At 60.1% G+C, this 19,825-nt stretch overlaps 1 protein-coding gene across 7 annotated transcripts; it reads right to left on the reverse strand.

Annotated features, from left to right (window-relative positions):
- Window positions 1-3,516: 3,516 nt before the first annotated feature.
- Window positions 3,517-19,773, reverse strand: VPS9D1 (VPS9 domain containing 1). Of its 7 annotated transcripts, none has more exons than XR_004032019.1 (15): window positions 17,857-19,773; window positions 15,804-15,879; window positions 13,356-13,499; window positions 13,088-13,250; window positions 9,165-9,276; window positions 9,017-9,079; window positions 8,604-8,656; window positions 8,439-8,526; window positions 7,780-7,865; window positions 7,032-7,456; window positions 6,160-6,292; window positions 5,602-5,818; window positions 5,248-5,347; window positions 4,808-4,912; window positions 3,517-4,332 (listed from the first exon to the last, which is right to left on the reverse strand). XR_004032019.1 is itself a non-coding variant. In XM_030820916.1 (15 exons), exons 1-15 carry the CDS (start codon window positions 19,735-19,737, stop codon window positions 4,239-4,241), a joined length of 3,678 nt encoding a protein of 1,225 aa, XP_030676776.1. In that variant the 5' UTR covers window positions 19,738-19,773; the 3' UTR covers window positions 3,517-4,238. The 7 variants fall into 7 exon arrangements, 6 of the variants coding, with proteins under 6 accessions (XP_030676776.1, XP_003280682.2, XP_030676763.1 ...); XM_030820916.1 differs by having other exon boundaries at window positions 5,610-5,818; window positions 13,356-13,445; XM_003280634.4 differs by having other exon boundaries at window positions 5,610-5,818; window positions 6,160-6,289; window positions 13,356-13,448.
- Between the last annotated feature and the right edge of the window lie 52 nt (window positions 19,774-19,825).

The raw sequence follows: 19,825 nt of genomic DNA on the forward strand, positions 1-19,825 counted from the left end.
ATTCTCTCTTCTGTCACCCTGTGAGGAGACGCCTTCTGCCATGATTATAAGTTTCCTGAGGCCTTCCCCAGCCATGCGGAACTGTGAGTCAATTAAACCTCTTTTCTTTATAAATTATCCAGCCTCAAGCAGCTATTTAGAGCAGCACCGGGATGGACTAACACACCCTCAGAATCCAGCCACTAGAGTGAGAAGGCCACGGCCGTGTGCAGAGGTTTTGGGCTGCAACTTCCACCTGCAATTCACATTCACCCGGAGCCTATTCTTGGGACTTTTTTGGAAATAGTTTTTCCAGACAAAATCAAGATAAGATGAGTTTGTTCTGTGCCGGGCGCAGTGGCTCACGCCTGTAATCCCAGCACTCTGGGAGGCCGAGCAGGTGGATCACGAAGTCAGGAGATTGAGACCATCCTGGCTAACACGGTGAAACCCCGTCTCTACTAAAAATACAAAAAATTAGCCTGGCATGGTGGCAGGTTACCTGTAGTCCCAGCTACTCGGGAGGCTGTGGCAGGAGAATGGCGTCAATCCAGGAGACGGAGCTTGCAGTGAGCCGAGATCGCGCCACTGCACTCCAGCCTGGGTGACAGAGCAAGACTCTGTCTCAAAAAAAAAAAAAAAAAAAGATGAGGTTGTTCTAGGTTGGTATGGGCCCTAAATCCAGTATGACTGCTGTCCTTATGAGAAGAGAGAAACAGATGTGAACGCACAGGAGAGAAGACCGCTTAAAGACGGAGGCAGAGTGGAAGGAGGGAGCCGTGAGCTAAGGTAGCACAAGCTGTGTTAGAGCCACCAGAAGCTGAAGGCAAAAATAATTCTACCCTACAGCCTCCCGAGGGAGTCAGCCCTGCTGACAGCTTGATTTTGACCTCAGGTCTGCAAGAGGGTGAGAGAACATTCCTGTTGTAAGCCACCCATTTTGTGGCCGTTTCGGCAGCCCCTGGAGACCCATCCAGTTCTCACGTCATTGTTCTGACAGCCCTGAATGAGGTCCCAGCCAACAGCTGGCACCAACCATAGACAGCAGATAGCTCTTCGGATGAATCCAACCCCTGGTCATTGGATTACCACCTAGAAACAGCCTCCCATGATGCTGAGGAGCCACCTAGCTGATTTTTGTATTTTTTGTATTTTCAGCAGAGACAGGGTTTCACTATGTTGGCCAGGCTGGTCTCAAACTCCTGACCTCACGTGATCTACCGACCTCGGCCTCCCACAGTGCTGGGATTACAGGCGTGAGCCACGGCGCCCAGCCTAATTCTTAACTTTTTAGTAGAGAAGGGGGCCTTACTTTGTTGCCCAGGCTGGTCTCAAACTCCTGGGCTCAAGTGATCCTCCAGCCTCAGCCTCCCGAAGTGCTGGGATTTAAGGTGTGAACCACCATGCCTGGCCTCTTGTGTATTTAAGCCCGTGAGTTGGGGTAGCTTGTTATGCAGTGGTAGCTACATGGGCTGTACATTCACGGCTGTCTCCCTGCCCGCCCAGGGATGGACACTCCGTGGGCTGTGTGGATTCTCCGTCCTTCCCTGCCCTCCAGGGACGGACACTCCATTGCCTCCACTGCATATGCATCCTCTAAAACCGGCAGCAGCCTTGCCAGGTCAAAGGTTCCATCTACACTTACCTGGACTCCAGGACTGCACCTGGTCCTCTGGGGCCACTGCCATGTCCACCCCATAGTGTGGGTGAGCTCCCTCCCCCTCCTGTACTCGGCATTGTCCAGCTTCCTCATCTTCTCCGGTCCAACGGATGTAAGGTTACATCTTGTTTGCTTTTCATTTGATTTTTGTTACGATTTGGACACTGCTTATGCAGAATAGTTTTATTTTTATTTTTATTTTTTTAGATGGAGTCTCGCTCTGTGCTCAGGCTGGAGTACAATGGCGTGATCTCGGCTCACTGCAGGCTCCGCCTCTCAGGTTGAAACGATTCTCCTGCCTCAGCCTCCTGAGTAACTGGGACTACACGAGTGTGCCACCATGCCCAGCTAATTTTTGCATTTTTAGTAGAGACGGAGTTTCGCCATGTTGGCCGGGCTGGTCTCGAACTCCTGACCTCAAAAGATCCATCCGCCTCGGCTTCCCAAACTGCTGGGGTTACAGGCACGAGCCACCGGTCCCAGCCATTACTTTTTATTTTATTTTTATTTTTTGAGACAGAGTTTCTCTCTGTTGTCCAGGCTGGAGTGCAGTGATGCGATCTCAGCTCACTGCAACCTCTCCCTCCTGGGGTTCACGCCATTCTCCTGCCTCAGCCTCCCGAGGAGCTGGGACTACAGGTGTGGGCCACCACGCCCAGCTAATTTTTTGTATTTTTAGCAGAGACGGGGTTTCACCCTGTTAGCCAGGATGGTCTCGATCTCCTGACCTCGTGATCTGCCCACCTTGACCTCCCAAAGTGCTGGGATTACAGGCGTGAGCCGCCGCGGCCGGCCGGTTGTAGGATTTCTAAAAGGAAGCTGCCATTATTCATTCCTGTCTTATGGGCGAGCGGCAGGCTCAGAGAGGGCAAGTTGCACAGCACACAGCAGCCCCTGGACAGGTCTGCAGGATCTCAGCGCCAGGGCCAGGGATACAGCTTAGCCAGGACGTTCCCGGCCCCCAGCGTGGTCAGGCTGCAGGTGTGGCCCGATGCCAAGCCAGCGGGGCTCCCACGCCAGGATTTGTTCAAGACACAGCTCATCTCCACCATTCTATGAAGCGGGCTTTAAAATTCCATCTTCTAGACAGCAAAGCTGAGGCCGGAGCAGCCGAAGCTCCAAGGCACCACGGCCAGCTAGGGTTCACACTGAGGGCTGGGGCAGATGCTCCAGCTGTTCCCCCACCCAGAGAGACACTTCTGTCTCCCCACGGGGTCCTCGGGGAGTAAACCAGCCACTGCTGAGGGCGCAGGCACAGGGCATCCCACTGATGTCCACAGCTACTGCTTGAAGGCTGTTTCCCTGAGGACGGCGACACTGCCCCACAGCCAGCTCCTGGTAGCATCTAGGATTGGGACCTTCCACCCCACCAGCCCTGCACCTGCCTCCTCATGGCATCTCAAACTGCCGGCGTTGCCTTTCTTGCAGAAGAGCCCTCCCTCCTGATCTGCCCACACCGCCCTGGCAGATGCTGTCCACGCCCGGCAGCCTTCCGTGCACCTCAGAGCGTGTGTGTGTCACCATGCACAGAACCACGATTCTGGAGACCCTCGGGTGACTGCTCTGGGCTCAGGTCCCCAGTGATGACCTAGGACCCCGGCCCCACCCCGCCCTTCCCACCCACCGATGCCCTGCAGAGCTCTCCTGTCCAAGAGGGTGAAGCCCACACCTGCCTGGCCAGGCACAGCCCCAAGAGGACCCTGCTTGTACACAGAGGGTCTCGGAGGTTGGCAGATGTTCAAGAGGTTGGGCCAGGCTTTGTTTGGGGGCTGGGCTGTGGCTCCTATCCCACATCCTCAGCGGCCTCTGCTGTGGGCAGCAGGGGTGGTCGTGCTGCCTGGCCAGTGGGGTGGGGATTGAGGGAGCCACACAGCGAAGCACAGCAGTGAGCTCTTTATTTTAGGCTGGGTAGGGGCAGCATGTGACAGTCAAGAGGGCTGACCCTTGGGCTGCATAGATCTAGATAAGATGCCCAGGGTCCCGGAATGTTCACAGCCCACAGCCAAGGTGAGCAAGGCGCAGGGAGTGTCCTGGGCTCAGAGCCCCAGACCCCGCCGGGGTGTCTCTGCCCATCAGCAAACAGCACACCCTCACACTAGCTGCACCCCAGGCCCCAGCCGGCCCTTGTTCCTGACCCAGACAAACTAGTTCATGGGGCTACAAGTCCCCTTCTAGGGGTCAGAGGGGAGAGAAACTGGACTGCTGTCTCCACCGCTAGCCTCCACGGCCCCCTCTTCCCTGATGCTCCCCAGGGGCTGCCCCAGCCAGATGCTCATCACTGAGCCTGCACCCATCGAAGCCCAAAGCCTCCCTTCTCGGCCTCTCTGAGGCCTACACAGGAGAGCAGGGCCTGGTTCCTCCTGGAGCTGATTCAGCCCCATCTGTTGGGGCAGAGTTGCCAACCCCAAGCCCCAGGGTCAGATGTGAGGTGAGGAAGGGGAAGGGCTGGAGAGCACACCACAGTGGACAAGCCCCTGCCATGTGCAGAGCAGCGTGAGGCTCCAGGATGGTCCTCAGTAGATCCCATGGCTCCAGGTGTAGGAGAGACAGCCCTGGGAGGCGAGGCCAGGCCCTGCAGGGGCCCTGGGCTGTGGCTCTACTACTTGGCCAGGCCTCCCCGGGGCAGCAGCTCCACGTAGCTCAGGGCACTCTGCAGTGATGTCAGGCAGTACCCCTCCTCTCCGATTAGGTATCTGCACGGATGGCAGGGGCAGCTGGTGTCATCTGGACGAACAGAAGGACACCCCTGGCCCTGCAGAAGGTAGTGTCTGCCCTCCCAGTTCAGGACCTGGGTGCTGAGAGTGCGCAGGTGGGGCTGTCAGGGCCGCTGGGCTAGAGGAGGCCTTTCCCACCCACTCCGTGCTCGTCCTTGGACGGCAGAACCAGGGATGGCACTCGATCCCCGTCCCCTCCCCAGGCAGATGTTGCTCAGGGGACAGCCCCCAGCTCCTGCTGTCTGGGAGAGGCTGAGCTAAGGGAAGGGCCACGGGACATGTGGCAGCAGGCACTCCGCATAGGTGGACCTACAGGGGCTGCCCAAAGGCACGGCTGTGATGGAGCCACACGCTGCCCTCCCCAGCTGCCACTGACAACCACCGTTTAGTAGGTTGAGGGATGAGGTCCCTGCTCTTTGCACACAGACCCCCACCCTGACCCGCCGGGGTCTACCCCTCGTGGATGAACTCCTCCAGGGCCGCGCACTCCGACACCAGCTGAGGGAGGCCGCTCCTCAGCACCACGAAGGACAGGATGGGCAGCAGGTCATCGGCACCACTGTCGGGAGGGCACAGCGGCCTTGGGTTGGGGCCAGGGACCTCTCCGCAAACCCAGCAACTGTGGAGCCATCCTGGCCGTGCTGGCTGCCATCACTGTGCCCTCCTGCCCAGAGGCACAGGAAGCCAGCTGAGCATGGTGAGGCTGTCCCTAAAGGGAGCTCCTTCACGGCGGGGCCAGGGCTGGGCCCACACGGCCGGGCCGACACAGCCCTCCCGTTTCTACAGTGAAGCCGGCTGGCACAAGGATAAGGGGCAGGAAGACAGTCCCTCCCATGACCACTGCCTTTCTAGGGCCCTTCCTCCCTGGCCACACCTCGCCCTCCTGGGACTCACATGGCAGCTGCAGCGATGGGCTGGGGGCCGGCCTGGGGTGTGGCCTCCGGCGTGGGGCAGTAGTCTTCCGCACAGACACAGATGATCCGCAGGGTCCGCACTGCACCACAGACGGGGTTTCAGGGGCAGTTAACCCCGCCCCGAAGCCGAAGCCACCCCTTATACCCCGCCCACCTCCGGATGTGGATGGCTGGGAAGAGCTGCGATGACCCTGGGGATATTGCTCAGACACCACTTTTGTTCTGGTGCCCCCACCTCCCCACCGGCAGGTGACAAGAGAAGCTCAGTGGTGAAGACAAAGGCTCCAGGTCACCTACTGGGATGGGAGCCTGTCCCTCCCCCTGCCTCTCGAACCTGCTGACCTATGCACTCCAGCTTCTTCTGGGGGCAGCTCTCCAGGACCAGCAGTCCGAGCTCCTGGGCCGCTGCGCAGTAGGGGTAGCCAGTGGCCCCCTTGGCCTCAGGGTTCTGGGGGAGGAGCTTGGTGGGGATGCCAATGGCGGTGGGGGGTGCATTCCTGTAGAGCTCCATGCTCCTGCTCAGGGCAGCCTCCCGGGCTCGGTGCACGCTCCTGGGGCAGAGAGAGGCCAGGCTAAGCTGCCCCAGGGACCTTGCCCTGGGGACAGAAGCAGGGCTGTGGCTGGAGCTCAGTCCTGGAGAAAACTGGTTATGTATCTCAAGCAAAAAGCCCCAGTGTTGCCAAGACCCCAGGCACAGGAGGGTGGCAATAGTCCTATCTGCAAACTGGAAGCCCCTGAGGATGGCCTCAGGGTAAAGCACAGGCTAGGGGTAGCAAACACGAGTCTTGGGGATGGAGGGGAGCAGACAGTGCTGGGGAGCAGGGTAGGCCTCCTGGGGGACTGGGCTGGGAGACACCAGGCCACGCGGGTGGTTGTACGGTTGGGTCCATACCTGTACAGGGCCAGCAGCAGAGGCCACAGCGGGGAGAAAAAGGGCTCCTCAATGCATGCCAGGCACCGGTCCTTGGAGGCAGCTGTGTTTAGGCCTTCGAAGGCCAGAAGGGTCAGCGAGAGCAGCCTGTCTGCTGGGAACAGAGCCGGGGACATCCACAGAGGCTCCTCCCCTGCCGGGTCAAGTGGCTCTAAGCCATGGGGCCTTTCTCCACCCAAGCAAGCTCTCTGAGAGGCAGAGCAACTGGCAGTGTCCAGGAGCAATGGGGAGACGGCCCTGTCTGGTCCTCTTTCCACCGCCTTCAAGCCTCCTGCATCCACCCCTGACCCTCCTCGGCCCAGGGCAGGGAGTCTGGGGCTGGAAACCGTCACCTACAGCTGCTGCCCTGTTGGGCCAGCAGCCTGAGAAGAAACCGGAGGATGATCCTTTTCTCAAAAGGGCCTTTACACAAAACTGCAGGAACCAGGGACGACTTTAGATTCAACCCGCTGTGGGTGGGGACCCTGACCAAGTTCTTTAGTGTGTGGGCAGCACAGCGAGAACACCGCCTGGACTGTTGGGCCTCCCGCAGTGGTTCTTAGAAAACTCTGGGCTGGGCGCGGTGGCTCACGCTTGTAATGCCAGCACTTTGGGAGGCCGAGGTGGGCAGATCACCTGAGGTCAGGAGTTTGAGAACAGCTTGACCAACATGATGAAACCCCGTCCCTACCACTCTATTTCCAAAATGAGAAGGGCTGAGGCGTGGGCTGGGTGGACGTAAGTCTGATCAGAGTCTCTGATCAACAGAACCTTCCCCAAACAGCAGCTTGAACTGGACCGATAAGCAGGGGTGAAGAGCTGCCGCGGCTCTCCCAGTGAGGGCCTGGCCTCACCAATGGCGTTGTGGATCTCCTCCACGGCGCTCTTCAGCTGCTGCAGCTGGGGCTCTGGCTGCACCCCACGGCCCCGGCCCTGCGGCTCAGACGTCCCCAGGAACTGCTCCAGGTCCTCGAACGAGCTGTCCTTGTCTGGCAATCCAGATGCGGTGTCCCCCAGGGACGAGGGAGACCCCACGGGGCCGGGTTGGAGTGGGGGCGTGGGGGGACTGTCCTGGGGCCGCGGGGCTGCGCTGGGCTCGGGCGGGGACAGCATGCAATGGAGGCTCTGCGAGGGCCGCAGCCGTCGGCTTCCGGGGTTGGGGGTCAGGGGGCAGCAGCCTGGGGCTGGCGCGGCTGCTCTGCTCACGGCGGGATACAGGGTGCTGTACACGGAGCACTGCAGCCGCCTCAAGAGCTGCGCGATCGGGTGGTCGGGGAGGCTGCGGGAGAGGAGGGCGTAAGAATAAGAACGCGGCCAGCCTCGGCCTCTCCGTGGCACCCACAGGTGCCGCGCTATGCCCGGTTTCAGAGAAGTGACTTGCATTACCCCCTGACAGTAAATGTTGGAAAGTCTGCCCCCCGCCCCGGCTGGGGAGGTTGGAGAAGCGGAGGAAACGCCCTCAGCGCAAAGGGAGCTGCGGTGTCCACGTGGCCGAGGCACAGGCTCCCTCTGTCAGTCCAGCCCCTCTCCGGCACCTGGCACCAGGAAGAGGTGCCCAAGGCCGGTGTGCAGGGGCTCTGTGGGGTCTGAAGGCCCAGCTACCTGAGCAGGTGTGAGACCAGACTGGTCACGAGTGACAGGTCCCCCGGATTCCTCTTGAGCTTGGCCTTCCAGTGTTTCGGCCAGTCCTACGAGACAGGGGGCCTTGAAGGAAAGCACGGTGGGTCCACCACGACCGGACGCGCCTCATCTGCCACCAATGCCGACCCCTAGAGACTGTGGGAGCCCGTCCTGGGGTGCAGGAGACCCAGCGCCAGCAGGCCCCGCGACCCGCCCCCGCCCCCACCCACACCCGAGGGAAACCTTAGGCGAACCCTGGCCCTGCCCCCTTGCTGGGACCCTCCCTCCGCGCTGGGACCCTCCCACGCGGCCCAGACCCTCCCACGTAGGCCCTGGCCCTACCCTCCACGCTGAGACCCTCCCATGTGACCCCTGGCCTCGCCTCCTCACCGTGCCCCGCCCCACGCAGCCCTGGCCCCGCCCCCTCATCGGGCCCTCCCACAGGCCACTGACCCCGCCCCCTTCACGGCCCCCACGCCCTCTGGCTCCGCCCCCTCACTGGGGCCCTCCCACAAGGCCTCTGGCCCCGCCTCCCTCACTGGGGCCCGCCCACACGGCCACTGGCCCCCTCCCACACGGCCTCTGGTCCCGCCCCCCTCGCTGGGCTTCTCCTACAAAGCCTGGGCGCGTGGGGGACGCACATGGTCCTGTTCGTACTCCAGGATGGCGGCGTAAAGGGCCCGCTGCTCCCGTTCCTCCGGGGTCAGGGCGACTTGGCTGCAAAACCTCCTGGGGAGAAAGGCATGCGGTGGGTCCCGGGGCCAGGCCCTCCCCGCAGCGGCCCCAGGGGCAGGCAGGAGTCCCACCTGTTGGCGGCCTCCTGGAGCCGCAGCCGGCGCTCCTCCATCTTTCTCTGGAGCTGGGTGCAGAGTCAAGGGGCCGAGCGTCGGATCTGAGCGGGCCCTCGGTTCCCAACCCCGTCCCACACCCGGAGAGGCCGGGACGTCCCAGGGACCCCCCTCCGTGAGGGGCTGTCCCCAGGTAAGGCTTCTGGGGCAGAAGGCAGCCTGCGCTCAAGCCAGAAGGGCCGGGCCAGAGAGCCTGGGGGACGGGGGCCAGACCCTTCCCCTGAGGCCATGCCTCTGCAAAGCGGGAAGCCCCTCAGCCCTGTACCCCGACCTTGGAACCTCCGCTCCCCTCGCTGCCCCCTTCTCTGCCGTTGGCTCAAGGCCACACTGAGTTTCCCCTCAGGGACCACCAGGGTGGTCAGAAAGGGTGCTGTCTCCTCCCGGGCTTTGGCAATCACTAGGTTCTCCATCATCTGCCGCTGTAGAGAGAGGGTCTGGCGGGGGGAAGGAGGGCGTAAGACCGACTCTTCTCTACCCAGCGCCCATGCACCCCCCAGGCCCTTCCTAGCCCCCACTCACCAGGGATGTCTTCTGCATGGCCTGGCTGGGGTCTAGCCGGGCCATTCGGGCCTCATACGCAGCCTTCAGCTTCTGATTCTGCAGGGAGGCCTCCTCCAGTGGCGTCAGCTCTCTGGAAATGTGACAAGCTGCTGTCTAGACCCCAGGAGGCCCAGTGGTGTCTGGCCACCAGAGGAGCCTCTCTCATCCTCTCGGAATGCTCTGAGCCCAGGAGGTGAGGAGGAAGAGGAGGGGAGCCATCTGGGGTGGGCTGCAACATCTGCCCCTTCTTGCCTGCCCTTCCAAAACACAGCTTTTGGGCAGGTGCAGTGGCTCCCGCCTGTAATCCCAGCACTTTAGGAGGCTAAGGCCAGGCGGATCACCTGAGGTCAGGAGTTCGAGACCAGCCTGGCCAACATGGTGAAACTCTGCTTGTACTAAAAATACAAAAATTAGCTGGGCATGGTGGTGCACACTTGTAATCCCAGCTACTCGGGAGGCTGAGGCAGAATTGCTTGATCCCGGGAGGCGATGCAGTGAGCCGAGATCTGGCCACTGCACTCCAGCCGGGGTGATAGAGTGAGACTCTGTCTCAAAAAAACAAAACCAAAACAAAAAACAACAAAAAGAAAGAAAACACAAGTTTTGGTATTGCCATGACTTTTTGTTTTTCAAGAGAAGCTGGACCACTGGACTTCTATGGAAATCAGTTATATGTGTTTGGCAACAGTATGAATCTTGTTAAAGCAAGCTTGTGCAACAGTCCGAGGCTGGATGACTTTGAATATGGCCCAACACAAATTCCTAAACTTTCTTAAAACATCACTGAGGGCCGGGCGCGGTGGCTCACGCCTGTAATCCCAGCACTGTGGGAGGACGAGGCGGGCGGATAATGAGGTGAGGAGATTGAGACCATCCTGGCTAACATGGTGAAACCCAGTCTCTTAAACATACAAAAAATTAGCCGGGTGTGGTGGCACGTGCCTACACTCCAGCCTGGGTGATAGAGACTCTGTCTCAAAAAAAAAAAAAAATCACTGAGTTTTTTTTGCAATTTTTTTTTTTTTGGAGGCAGAGTCTCATTCTGTCGCCCAGGCTGGAGTGCAGTGACACAACCTCGGCTCACTGCAACCTCCGCCTCCCAGGTTCATCAAGTGATTCTCCTGCCTCAGCCTCCCAAGTAGCGAGGATTACAGGTATGTGCCACCATGGTGCCCAGCTAATTTTTGTATTTTTTAGTACAGATGGGGTTTCATCATGTTGGCCAGGCTGATCTCAAATTCCTGACCTCAGGTGATCTGCCCGCCTTGGCCTTCCAAAGAGCTGGGATTACAGATGGGAGCCACTGTGCCCAGCTTTGCAATTTTTTTTTTTTTAAGCTCATCGGCTGTTGTTAGTGTTAGTGTATTTTATGTGTGGCCCAAGACAATTCTTCTTCCAGTGTGGCCCAGGGAAGGCAAAAGATTGGACATCCCTGCTTTAAAGGCACTATATGGGTCAAACAGCTAGATTAGTTTGTGACCCATGAAAGGAAGAAGTGTCCTGTCTCCTTCATACAGTTCCCAACACCCACTCCACCTTGAAAGCTTTGTTCCCTTTTACCTTCCCACTGTCAGGGACAGTGGAGGACAAGGAGGAGGAAAGACAGAGCCTGACGCCTGGCCACCCTGCCCTGAAGCCACATTGCAGAAACAAGGGACTGGGAAGCCAGGCCCTGCCAGAGCAGGGGCAGGAGGAGTGGACCCTTCTCGTCTCTCCCACTTGGGAGTCACTGGGCTTTCTGCATTTGTATCTTTGTATCTTTCATCAGTTCTAGACAACTGTCTGCCATTCTAACTTCTAATAATGCCTCTCCCATTTTCTTTCTCTTTTCTTTTTTCTTTTTTCTTTTTTTTTTGAGACAGAGTCTAGCTCTGTTGCCAGGCTGGAGTGCAGTGGCGCAGTCTCGGCCCACTGCAACCTCCACCTCCTGGGTTCAAGCGATTCTCCTGCCTCAGTCTCCCAAGTAGCTGGGATTACAGGCACGCGCCACCACACATGACTAATTTTTGTATTTTTAGTAGAGATGGGGTTTCACTATGTTAGCCAGGCTGGTCTTGAACTCCTGACCTCATGATCCGCCTGCCTTGGCCTCCCTCCCATTTTCTTTCTGGAACTCCAATGAACACGTTAGGCTCTGTTTCTGTAATTCATTCCAGCCATCTTTTGACCTTTTTTCCAATACATGAATTTACTCTTCAGCTATGTCTGCTCTGCTGTTATAAACTTGTCTGCTCAGTTTTCTATGTATGGATTTCTACATATATATAAATACACAATTTATTCTTGTGCCCAGCTAAATTTTTTTTTTTTTTTTTTTTGAGACAGAGTCTTGCTCTGTCGCCCAGGCTGGAGTGCAGTGGCGCAATCTCAACTCACTGCAACCTCTGCCTCCTGGGTTCAAGGGATTCTCATTCTGTCACCCAGGCTGGTGTGCAGTGGTGCAATCTGGGCTCACTGCAACCTCTGCCTCCCAGGTTCACGCCATTCTTCTGCCTCAGCCTCCTGAGTAGCTGGGACTACAGGCGCCCGCCACCACGCCCGGCTAACTTTTTAGTAATTGATAGTAGAGACGGGGTTTCACCTTGTTGGCCAGGATGGTCTCGATCTCCTGACCTCATGATCCACCCACCTCGGCCTCCCAAAGTGCTGGGATTACAGGCATCAGCCACTGCGCCCGGCCATTTTTTTTTTTTTTTCAGGCAGAGTCTCGTTTTGTTGCCCAGGCTGGAGTGCACTGGCACAATCACGGCTTACTGCACCCTCAACCTGTCAGGCTCAAGTGAGCCTCCCACCTCAGCCTCCCTAGTAGTTGGGACTACAGGGGCACACCACTATGCCTAATTTTTTTTTTTTTTGAGACGGAGTCTTGCTCTGTCGCCCAGGCTGGAGTGCAGTGGCGCAGTCTCGGCTCACTGCAAGCTCCGCCTCCTGGGTTCACGCCATTCTCCTGCCTCAGCCTCTCCAAGTAGCTGGAACTACAGGCACCCGCCACCACGCCCGGCTAATTTTTTGTATTTTTAGTAGAGACGGGGTTTCACTGTGGTCTCGATCTCCTGACCTCGTGATCCGGCCGCCTCGGCCTCCCAAAGTGCTGGGATTACAAGCGTGACCCACTGCGCCTGGCGCTTTTTTTTTTTTTTTTTTGAGACGGAGTTTCACCCTTGTTGCCCAGGCTAGAGTGCAGTGGCACGATCTTCGCTCACTGCAACCTCCACCTTGCAGGCTCAAGTGATTCTCCTGACTCAGCCTCCTGAGTAGCTGGGATTACAAGTGCACACCACCACGGCTAATTTTTGTATTTTTAGTAAAGACGGGGTTTCACCATGTTGGTCAGGCTGGTCGGGAACTCCTGACCTCAGGTGATCTGCTCGCCTCGGCCTCCCACGGTGCTGGGATTACAGGCGTGAGCCACCGTGCCGCCTGCATTTGCTTGTGTCAGGCAAGAGGATATTCCCATTCTGGGACCCATTTTAAAAACATTCGCTGTCAGACTGGGCGCGGTGGCTCACGCTGTAATCCCAGCACTGTGGGAGGCCAAGGTGGGCAGATCACGAGGTCAGGAGATCGAAACCATCCTGGCTAACACGGTGAAACCCCATCTCTACTAAAAATACAAAAAATTAGCCGGGCATGGTGGCGGGCGCCTGTAGTCCCAGCTACTTGGGAGGCTGAGGCAGAAGAATGGTGTGAACCTGGGAGGCGGAGGTTGCAGTGAGCCAAGATCCTGCCCCGGGAGGCGGAGCTTGCAGTGAGCCAAGATCGTGCCACTGCACTCCAGCCTGGGCAACAGAGTGAGACTCTGTCTCAAAAAAAAAAAAAACAATCGCTGTCATCAGCTCATCTTCTTCAGCCTCAAAAACCCAATCCCAGGCTCATCCCACCTCCCATCTTGCCCATCTTACTTCTTACAGCTTTGTGACTCTGCCCCTTGAAGCTTCTGGAAGATCTCGGGTGGCAGAAAAGGAGAGAGCTTTCCCCCTTCGTCGGAGTATACACGGCGGTGTCTGCCGGCAGGCTGGGGGATGGGAGCAGCTGCAGGCATGGTTGGCTTCAGGCGTGTTTTCCCTGCAAGCCATTGGTAGCCAGGGGTCAAGCGGTGGGCCACAACCCACAGAGGAGACGCGAGCTTGGGGGATGCCTCAGGAGAGCCGCCTACTGCAGGAGACCCACCAAGCTTGGCGGCCGTCGACTGGGCCCTCTCCAGACACTGCTGTGCTAGCTTCAGCATCTTGGAGGTGTCGGCGGGTGCAGTTTCCCCAGCTTCTGGGGGGGGACAAGGAGGCTGGTCACAGGCGGCTCTATCACTGCTACCTACTGCTGAGATAAAATGAGGCGACGGAAAAGCCAGGCAAGCCCACTGCCCCCCGACCCCTCACTGACCCCGGGCAAGCCCACTGCCCCCTGACCCCTCACTGACCCTGGGCAAGCCCACTGCCCCTGACCCCTCACCCCGGGCAGGCCCACTGTCCCCCTCACCACCCCTCACTGACCCCGGGCAAGCCCACAGCCCCCTGACCCCTCACTGACCCTGGGCAAGCCCACTGCCCCCCGACCCCTCACTGACCCCGGGCCAGCCCACTGCCCCCCGACCCCTCACTGACCCCAGACAAGCTAACTGCCCCCCTCACCACCCCTCACTGACCCCGGAGAAGCCCACTGCCCCCTGACCCCTCACTGACCCTGGGCAAGCCCACTGCCCCCCGACCCCTCATTGACCCCGGGCAAGCCCACTGCCCCCTTCACCACCCCTCACTGACCCCGGGCCAGCCCACTGCCCCCCGACCCCTCACTGACCCCGGGCAAGCCCACTGCCCCCTGACCCCTCACTGACCCCGGGCAAGCCCACTGCCCCCCTCACTGACCCCGGGCAAGCCCACTGCCCCCCGACCCCTCACTGACCCCGGGCAAGCTCACTGCCCCCAGACCCCTCACTGACCCCGGGCAAGCCCACTGTCCTCCGACCCCTCACTCACCCTGGACAAGCCGACTATTCCTCATGGACCCCAGGCAAGCCCCCCTCCAAGTCATCTTTAATCATCTGTCCTGGTTTTGCCTCCTGAGCCTGCCAAGTCTGTGTGCCCCTCATGAAGGCCTGTCAGAGCCTCGACCCTAAATAGCCTTTACTGCTCACTCAGCTTCACTTGCAACTGCAGGCCTCTGGGAAGTGGCCGTTTTACGGAGACAAGGACCTGCTGAGGGGGATCGCCTCACTCCGTTTTACGGAGACAAGGATGTGCTGACGGGGATCGCCTCGCCCATCTCCCGCCGGCTGTGTCCCCAAAGTCCTGCCTTCCCGTAGCTTGGCATGGAGCACCTCTGCGCGACCATGGACCTGCTCACGCAGCCCTTCTGCATGCCGTGGGAGCTGCCTCTCTGTGACTCGCCCCTGGACCCATCTCCCTGCTGCCTTTCACAGAAAACTTCTCACAGACTCCCATTTTCTCATCCTGCCCTGATTTAGTCCCCGACTCCCCCGGAAACTGCCCTTACCCGTCCCTACCTTGCCAGACACGGTGGGCCACTGGAGTTCCTCTGTCTTTTGGGACTTTGCTCTCCCCGGGGGATCCTCTGCCACTCCTCCACCCAACTCCTCAATCTTGGAGCGCCAGAGCTCAGCCGAGCTCACTGGCTCCCTAGGGAGCCGGGGCAACTGTTAGCTCCTCCCGACCTCTGTGCTCTTATGTCCAGTGGCTGCCCCCGACCTCTGTGCTCCTATATCCAGTGGCTGCTGCCCCTCAAACTTAATGTGTTCATCGTGGAACTTTCTATTCCTCTCCTTGCCAGTTTGCTCCTGTCCCCATCTGCCTCCTGCAAGTCTGCTCTGTTCCACCTTCAGGACACATCCCCAGGCCGTTTACTGCTCCCATCCTGGGTGGTCTGGCCACTGCCAACCTCAGTCCTCACCTGAGGCTCCACTCCCAGGCTGTCCTCTCCCTCAAAGCTCAAAGCCTCTTCAAGCTTCCCTGCACACCAGAACGGCCTCAGTTCCACCCAAGGCATGCACACAGCCCCACCCCGCCCACTCCTATTTCAGGGTGTTTGCACATCGCACTGCTGGAATGCTGCCCCACGTCTGTGCCACTCACTGGAGCCAGTGTCTTGCCACAACCCAATCTCCATCTTCTTACCCACAACACTGGTCCCTTCCTGCCACGACCTCATACTGAGTGTGGGCCGGTCCACCTGCTACAAATGGTCAGGCTGGAAGGATACCAGGGACCCCCCCGAAGCCTGGCACCCATCGAGGGCTAAGGACGCCCACGATTTGTCCAGCATGGAGGAAGCAGGAGGGCTCAGCCGTGCTTTTTTTTTTTTTTTTTTTGAGACGGAGTTTCGCTCTTGTTGCCCAGGCTGGAGTACGGTGGGATGATCTCAGCTCACTGCAACCTCCGCCTCCCAGGTTCAAGCAATTCTCCTGCCTCAGGCTCCCGAGAAGCTGTGATTATGGGTGCCCGCCACGACACCTGGCTGATTTTTGTATTTTTAGTAGAGACGGGGCTTCGCCATGTTGGCCAGGCTGGTCTTGAACTCCTGACCTCAGGTGATCCGCCCGCCTCTGCCTCCCACAGTGCTGGGATTACAGGCGTGAGCCACTGCGCCCGGCTGGCTGAGCCGTACCTTTAGTGGTTTCCACTTCTTCTAGTAACACCTGGGAGATATAGTGGATGCTCCTCAGGTATTCCATGTATGCCTCCTGTGTCCAGGAAAGAGAAACAGTGGGTTCAGGGCAGTGGAGGGAAGCGACTCCATTATTCCTGCCAGGTGCCCTTGTGGGATAAGCAAGGACCACCAGCACCTGCTTATCTCTGAGATACACCCAGAGACATTGAGCCTGCAGTGGTTAGCTGCAGCCAGAACACGGTTTTCTGCCCGGGGCACAGGCAGCATCGCTGCTCTCCAGACTTGGAAAAGACATCAGGACCTAAGAGAGAGAGCCAGGGACGAGGTGGACGTCATTTTCTCCCCTTACTGCCTTTCTCTCCAGCACAGGAAATGATATTCTCATTCAGTGGGCCTGGGGAAGTGACCTCAGCAGTTTGCTGTCATTTCTCATTCTATGCAACGTTTCCTTCTTGTGCAACTCAAGGGTGATTCACTTAAAAAAATACTTCCTGAGAGGATAAAGGGAGTGATAGTGGAAGTTTTCAAATCACTTCCTGGCTTAAGTTCCGAGAAATCCCTTTCCCAGAACCCGCGAGTTACGTGTTCCCAGTGCACACAGGAGCCTGTAACTGTTACGTGTTCCCAGTGCACACAGGAGCCTAGAACTGTTACCTTTCAAGGCTGTGTGACCCCTCTGACAAGCACAGGTCATCGGAACCACAGTATGGTGGTTTGTTTTGTTTTGTTGAGACAGACTCTCACTCTGTCACCCAGGCTGGAGTGCAGTGGCAGAATCTTGAGTCACTGCAACCTCCACCTCCTGGGTTCAAGTGATTCTCGTACCTCAGCCTCCCAAGTAGCTGGGATTACAGGTGTGCACCGCCACACCCAGCTAATTTTTGTTATTTTTAGTAGAGACAGGGTTTCACCATGTTGGCCAGGCTGCTCTCAAACTCCTCACCTCAGGTGATCCACCACCTGGGCCTCCCAGTGTCGGGATTACAAGCGTGAGCCATGGCGCCCAGCAATATGGTGTGTTTTTTGTTTTATCCGCAGCTGTTACGTTACCTATCTTTAAGTCTATGCCAGGCCGGGCGCGGTGGCTCACGCTTGTAATCCCAGCACTTTGGGAGGCCGAGGCGGGCGGATCACGAGGTCAGGAGATCGAGACAACGGTGGCACCCAGTCTCTACTAAAAATACAAAAAATTAGCCGGGCGTGGTGGCGGGCGCCTGTAGTCCCAGCTACTCGGAGAGGCTGAGGCAGGAGAATGGCGTGAACCCGGGAGGTGGAGCTTGCAGTGAGCCGAGATTGCGCCACTGCACTCTAGCCTGGGCGACAGAGCGAGACTCCGTCTCAAAAAAAAAAAAAAAAAAGTCTATGCCTCAGAGAGAAGGACAAAATATAATCCAGGCAGGATTTCTGACTTGCGGGGGCACCTGCTGCCCTAAAAACCAACTTGGTGAAAGCAGCAGATTCAGGAACGAGGCTTCTCCTAGGCACAGGCAGGCTCCTTCCCTCTTTGGGCAGCCGGGTGTGGCTGAGCCGGCTTCTCTACCTGGTCGCCAACCTTAGATTCGGCCCCATCTCAGGAACGGGCCACACCCCTCCGGCCTGCTCTTCCTAACTAAGGCGACTGAAACAGCATCACAAATGAGCGGGCATGTGGCCTTCTCTGGATGCCGTCCCCTGTGGCAACCGCATCAAATCTACCATCTCTGCCCAGAAAAATGCACGAACGCATGGCCCTGCTCGTCACTCGGGTTTTGGAAGGTGGCCTGGCGGACCCTCCTGCTGCATCTCCTCTACAGGTGGAGCCCAGGCTCTGATGCACCGGCTCAGCGAGAGAACTGGAAAGCCGAGGCCTGCAGGATCTGAGCTGTCCAAGGTCACTGCACGCCCGGCTGCGCCCCACCCCCGTCCTCGCCTGGGAAGCGCGGTCCGGGGTCCCGGCTGGCGCCCGCCCCCACATCTCCAGCCCGAGCCGGCCCTGTCCTCGCCCTCCCCGGGCGGGGGTCCCTCCAGGGCCACCCTCAGCGGCCAAGCCCCGCCCCCCGCCCCGCCTCACCCGGGGCCGGTTGCCGGTGTCCAGCTCGATGGCCCCGTTGGCGAGCTTCATGGCGCTCTGCAGCGGCTTCACTGTGCCGTCCCCGGCCGCAGCGGCCATGGCGCCGGGCGGGGGAGGCGGCGACGGTAGCCGAGGGGCTGGACGGGCGGCCGCGGGACCGGAACGCCGCCGGCGCGGGTGCGGGAGCTGCCAGAGCAGCGGACCGCCGGAAGGGACGGGGCCGCACTTCCGGCGACGGGCCCCCTCCGCGCGTACTTCGGGCCCCACGGGTGTTCGTGGCGGGGGCGGCAGAGCCCGGGCGGGTTGGCGCGACGGGGCCGGGCCCCTTCGCCGTCTCGAGACCGGGCTGGCGAGAAGGCCCCTCACGGAGTTCCCATGGGCGTCTAACCGCGGCAGCCAAGCCCCTCTGTACGTGAGACCCCGGCCCCCCTCCCCTTTCTGCAGCCCGCCCGCCACCTGCGCGCCGCGTGGCCTCCGCCGGCCCCTGCCCGCCCCACGCGTCCGTCTCCCACGGTAAGAGGCGAGGAGAGCCGCGTCGCCTCTCCCTGGAGGACTCGTCGTGAGGTCTCGGCAAGCCCCTCCGCCCACCGCCCCGCCCCAGGCCAGCGCTCCATTGGCGACAGCAGCGGGCACGGCCGTCCTCGGGCCGGAGAGGGGAGCGGTACGAGCGGGGGCGCTGGCACCGCGGGTGGAACCTCGGCCGGCGAGGTCCCGCCCCTGGCTCCTGGCCCGCCCCGCCTGCCTCGCTTTGCTTCTCGCTCCGCCCCTCCCCCGCCCCGCCTCGCTTCCAGCGCGCCGAGCGGAGCCGAACGCCGGGTCCTCTAGGAACCTCGGGCCGGGCAGCCCCCGCGGGGTTCTGCTGGCGTCCTCCGCTGCCATGAAGCGGGACCGGCTGGGCCGCTTCCTGTCCCCTGGGGCGGCCCAGCAGCGCGGGGCCTCGGACGGCGGCGGCGGCGGCGGCCGGGCTCGGGGCCGCCCTTCCCTCAGCGGCGGGCCGAGGGTGGACCGGGCGACGGTGCGGCGCTCCTGGGGCCCGGTGGGGTCCTGCGGGGACGCGGGCGAGGACGGCGCGGACGAGGCAGGTGGGTCCGCGGCCGGGGCGTGGCGGGCTGGGGTCGCGGCTGGGTCTGCGCGTGGGCGGAGCTGCACTGACGCCCGGAAGCCGGCGCGGCCTCCCCTCCACCCGGCCAAGTGCGTAGCCGACTCGGGGCTGCGTCTGGATAGGCGCTGGGCGGCCGGCTCGGTTTTCCTCGCGCTCCGTGACGCTGGCGTCGCCGGCCCGGCCTCCCCGGCCGCGGGCTTGTCTAGAAGGGACCTGGCGTGAGGAGCGCTGTCACCGTGGGCAGGTCGCCCTGGGGTGCCCGCGCGTGGGAATCGCGCTCCCCGGCTTCGTGTCCTCGGGGAGCAGGAAAGGAGGCGGCACCTGCACTTGGGAGACAGGAAACCGCGGCGTTTCCTGGAGGGCGCAGCGCCTTCCCCGGGTCTCGCGGTCGCTGGGAGGAGGGTGCAGTTCCAGGTTTCACTCGTGAAGTTACTTCGTTGGGGAGGCCTTAGAGACCTTTGAAATTTGAAAGATTTCTTGGACCAGCGGCCACATCCCCCAAAGGGCGGCTTGTCCCGCCGAGAGCCGCGCGCCCGAGCCGCTTGCTGTGTCCGGGGGCCTCGCGAAGGGCGATGCAGGCGCTGCCCTCGGACCTGGAGTCCAGGACGCCCTCTGCTCAGGAGCCTCCTTTGCCGGCTGCTAACACTTCCTGCCGCTCTGTGCAGGAGCAGGCCGGGCTCTCGCCATGGGTCACTGTCGCCTCTGCCACGGGAAGTTTTCCTCGAGAAGCCTGCGCAGCATCTCCGAGAGGGCGCCTGGAGCGAGCATGGAGAGGCCATCCGCAGAGGAGCGCGTGTTCGTCAGGGACTTCCAATGCCTGCTGGGTGTGGCTGTCCGCCAGGACCCCACCTTATCTCCGTTTGTCTG

Source organism: Nomascus leucogenys, chromosome 2, assembly GCF_006542625.1.
Source record: "Nomascus leucogenys isolate Asia chromosome 2, Asia_NLE_v1, whole genome shotgun sequence".
Lineage (NCBI taxonomy): Eukaryota > Metazoa > Chordata > Mammalia > Primates > Hylobatidae > Nomascus > Nomascus leucogenys.

What these genes read in the sequence shown, in the direction of transcription:
- VPS9D1 (XM_030820884.1), bottom strand. Translation starts at nt 19,737, where the DNA reads ATGGCCTCTCCATGCTCGCTCCAGGCGCCCTCTCGGAGATGCTGCGCA. An exon ending in CTCCAGGAGGCCGCCAACAG is followed by an intron (nt 8,527 to 8,603) that starts GTGGGACTCCTG and finishes CTTTCTCCCCAG; the next exon opens with GAGGTTTTGCAGCCAAGTCG. An exon ending in GAGGAGTTCATCCACGAGGG is followed by an intron (nt 4,333 to 4,807) that starts GTAGACCCCGGC and finishes CCATCCGTGCAG; the next exon opens with ATACCTAATCGGAGAGGAGG.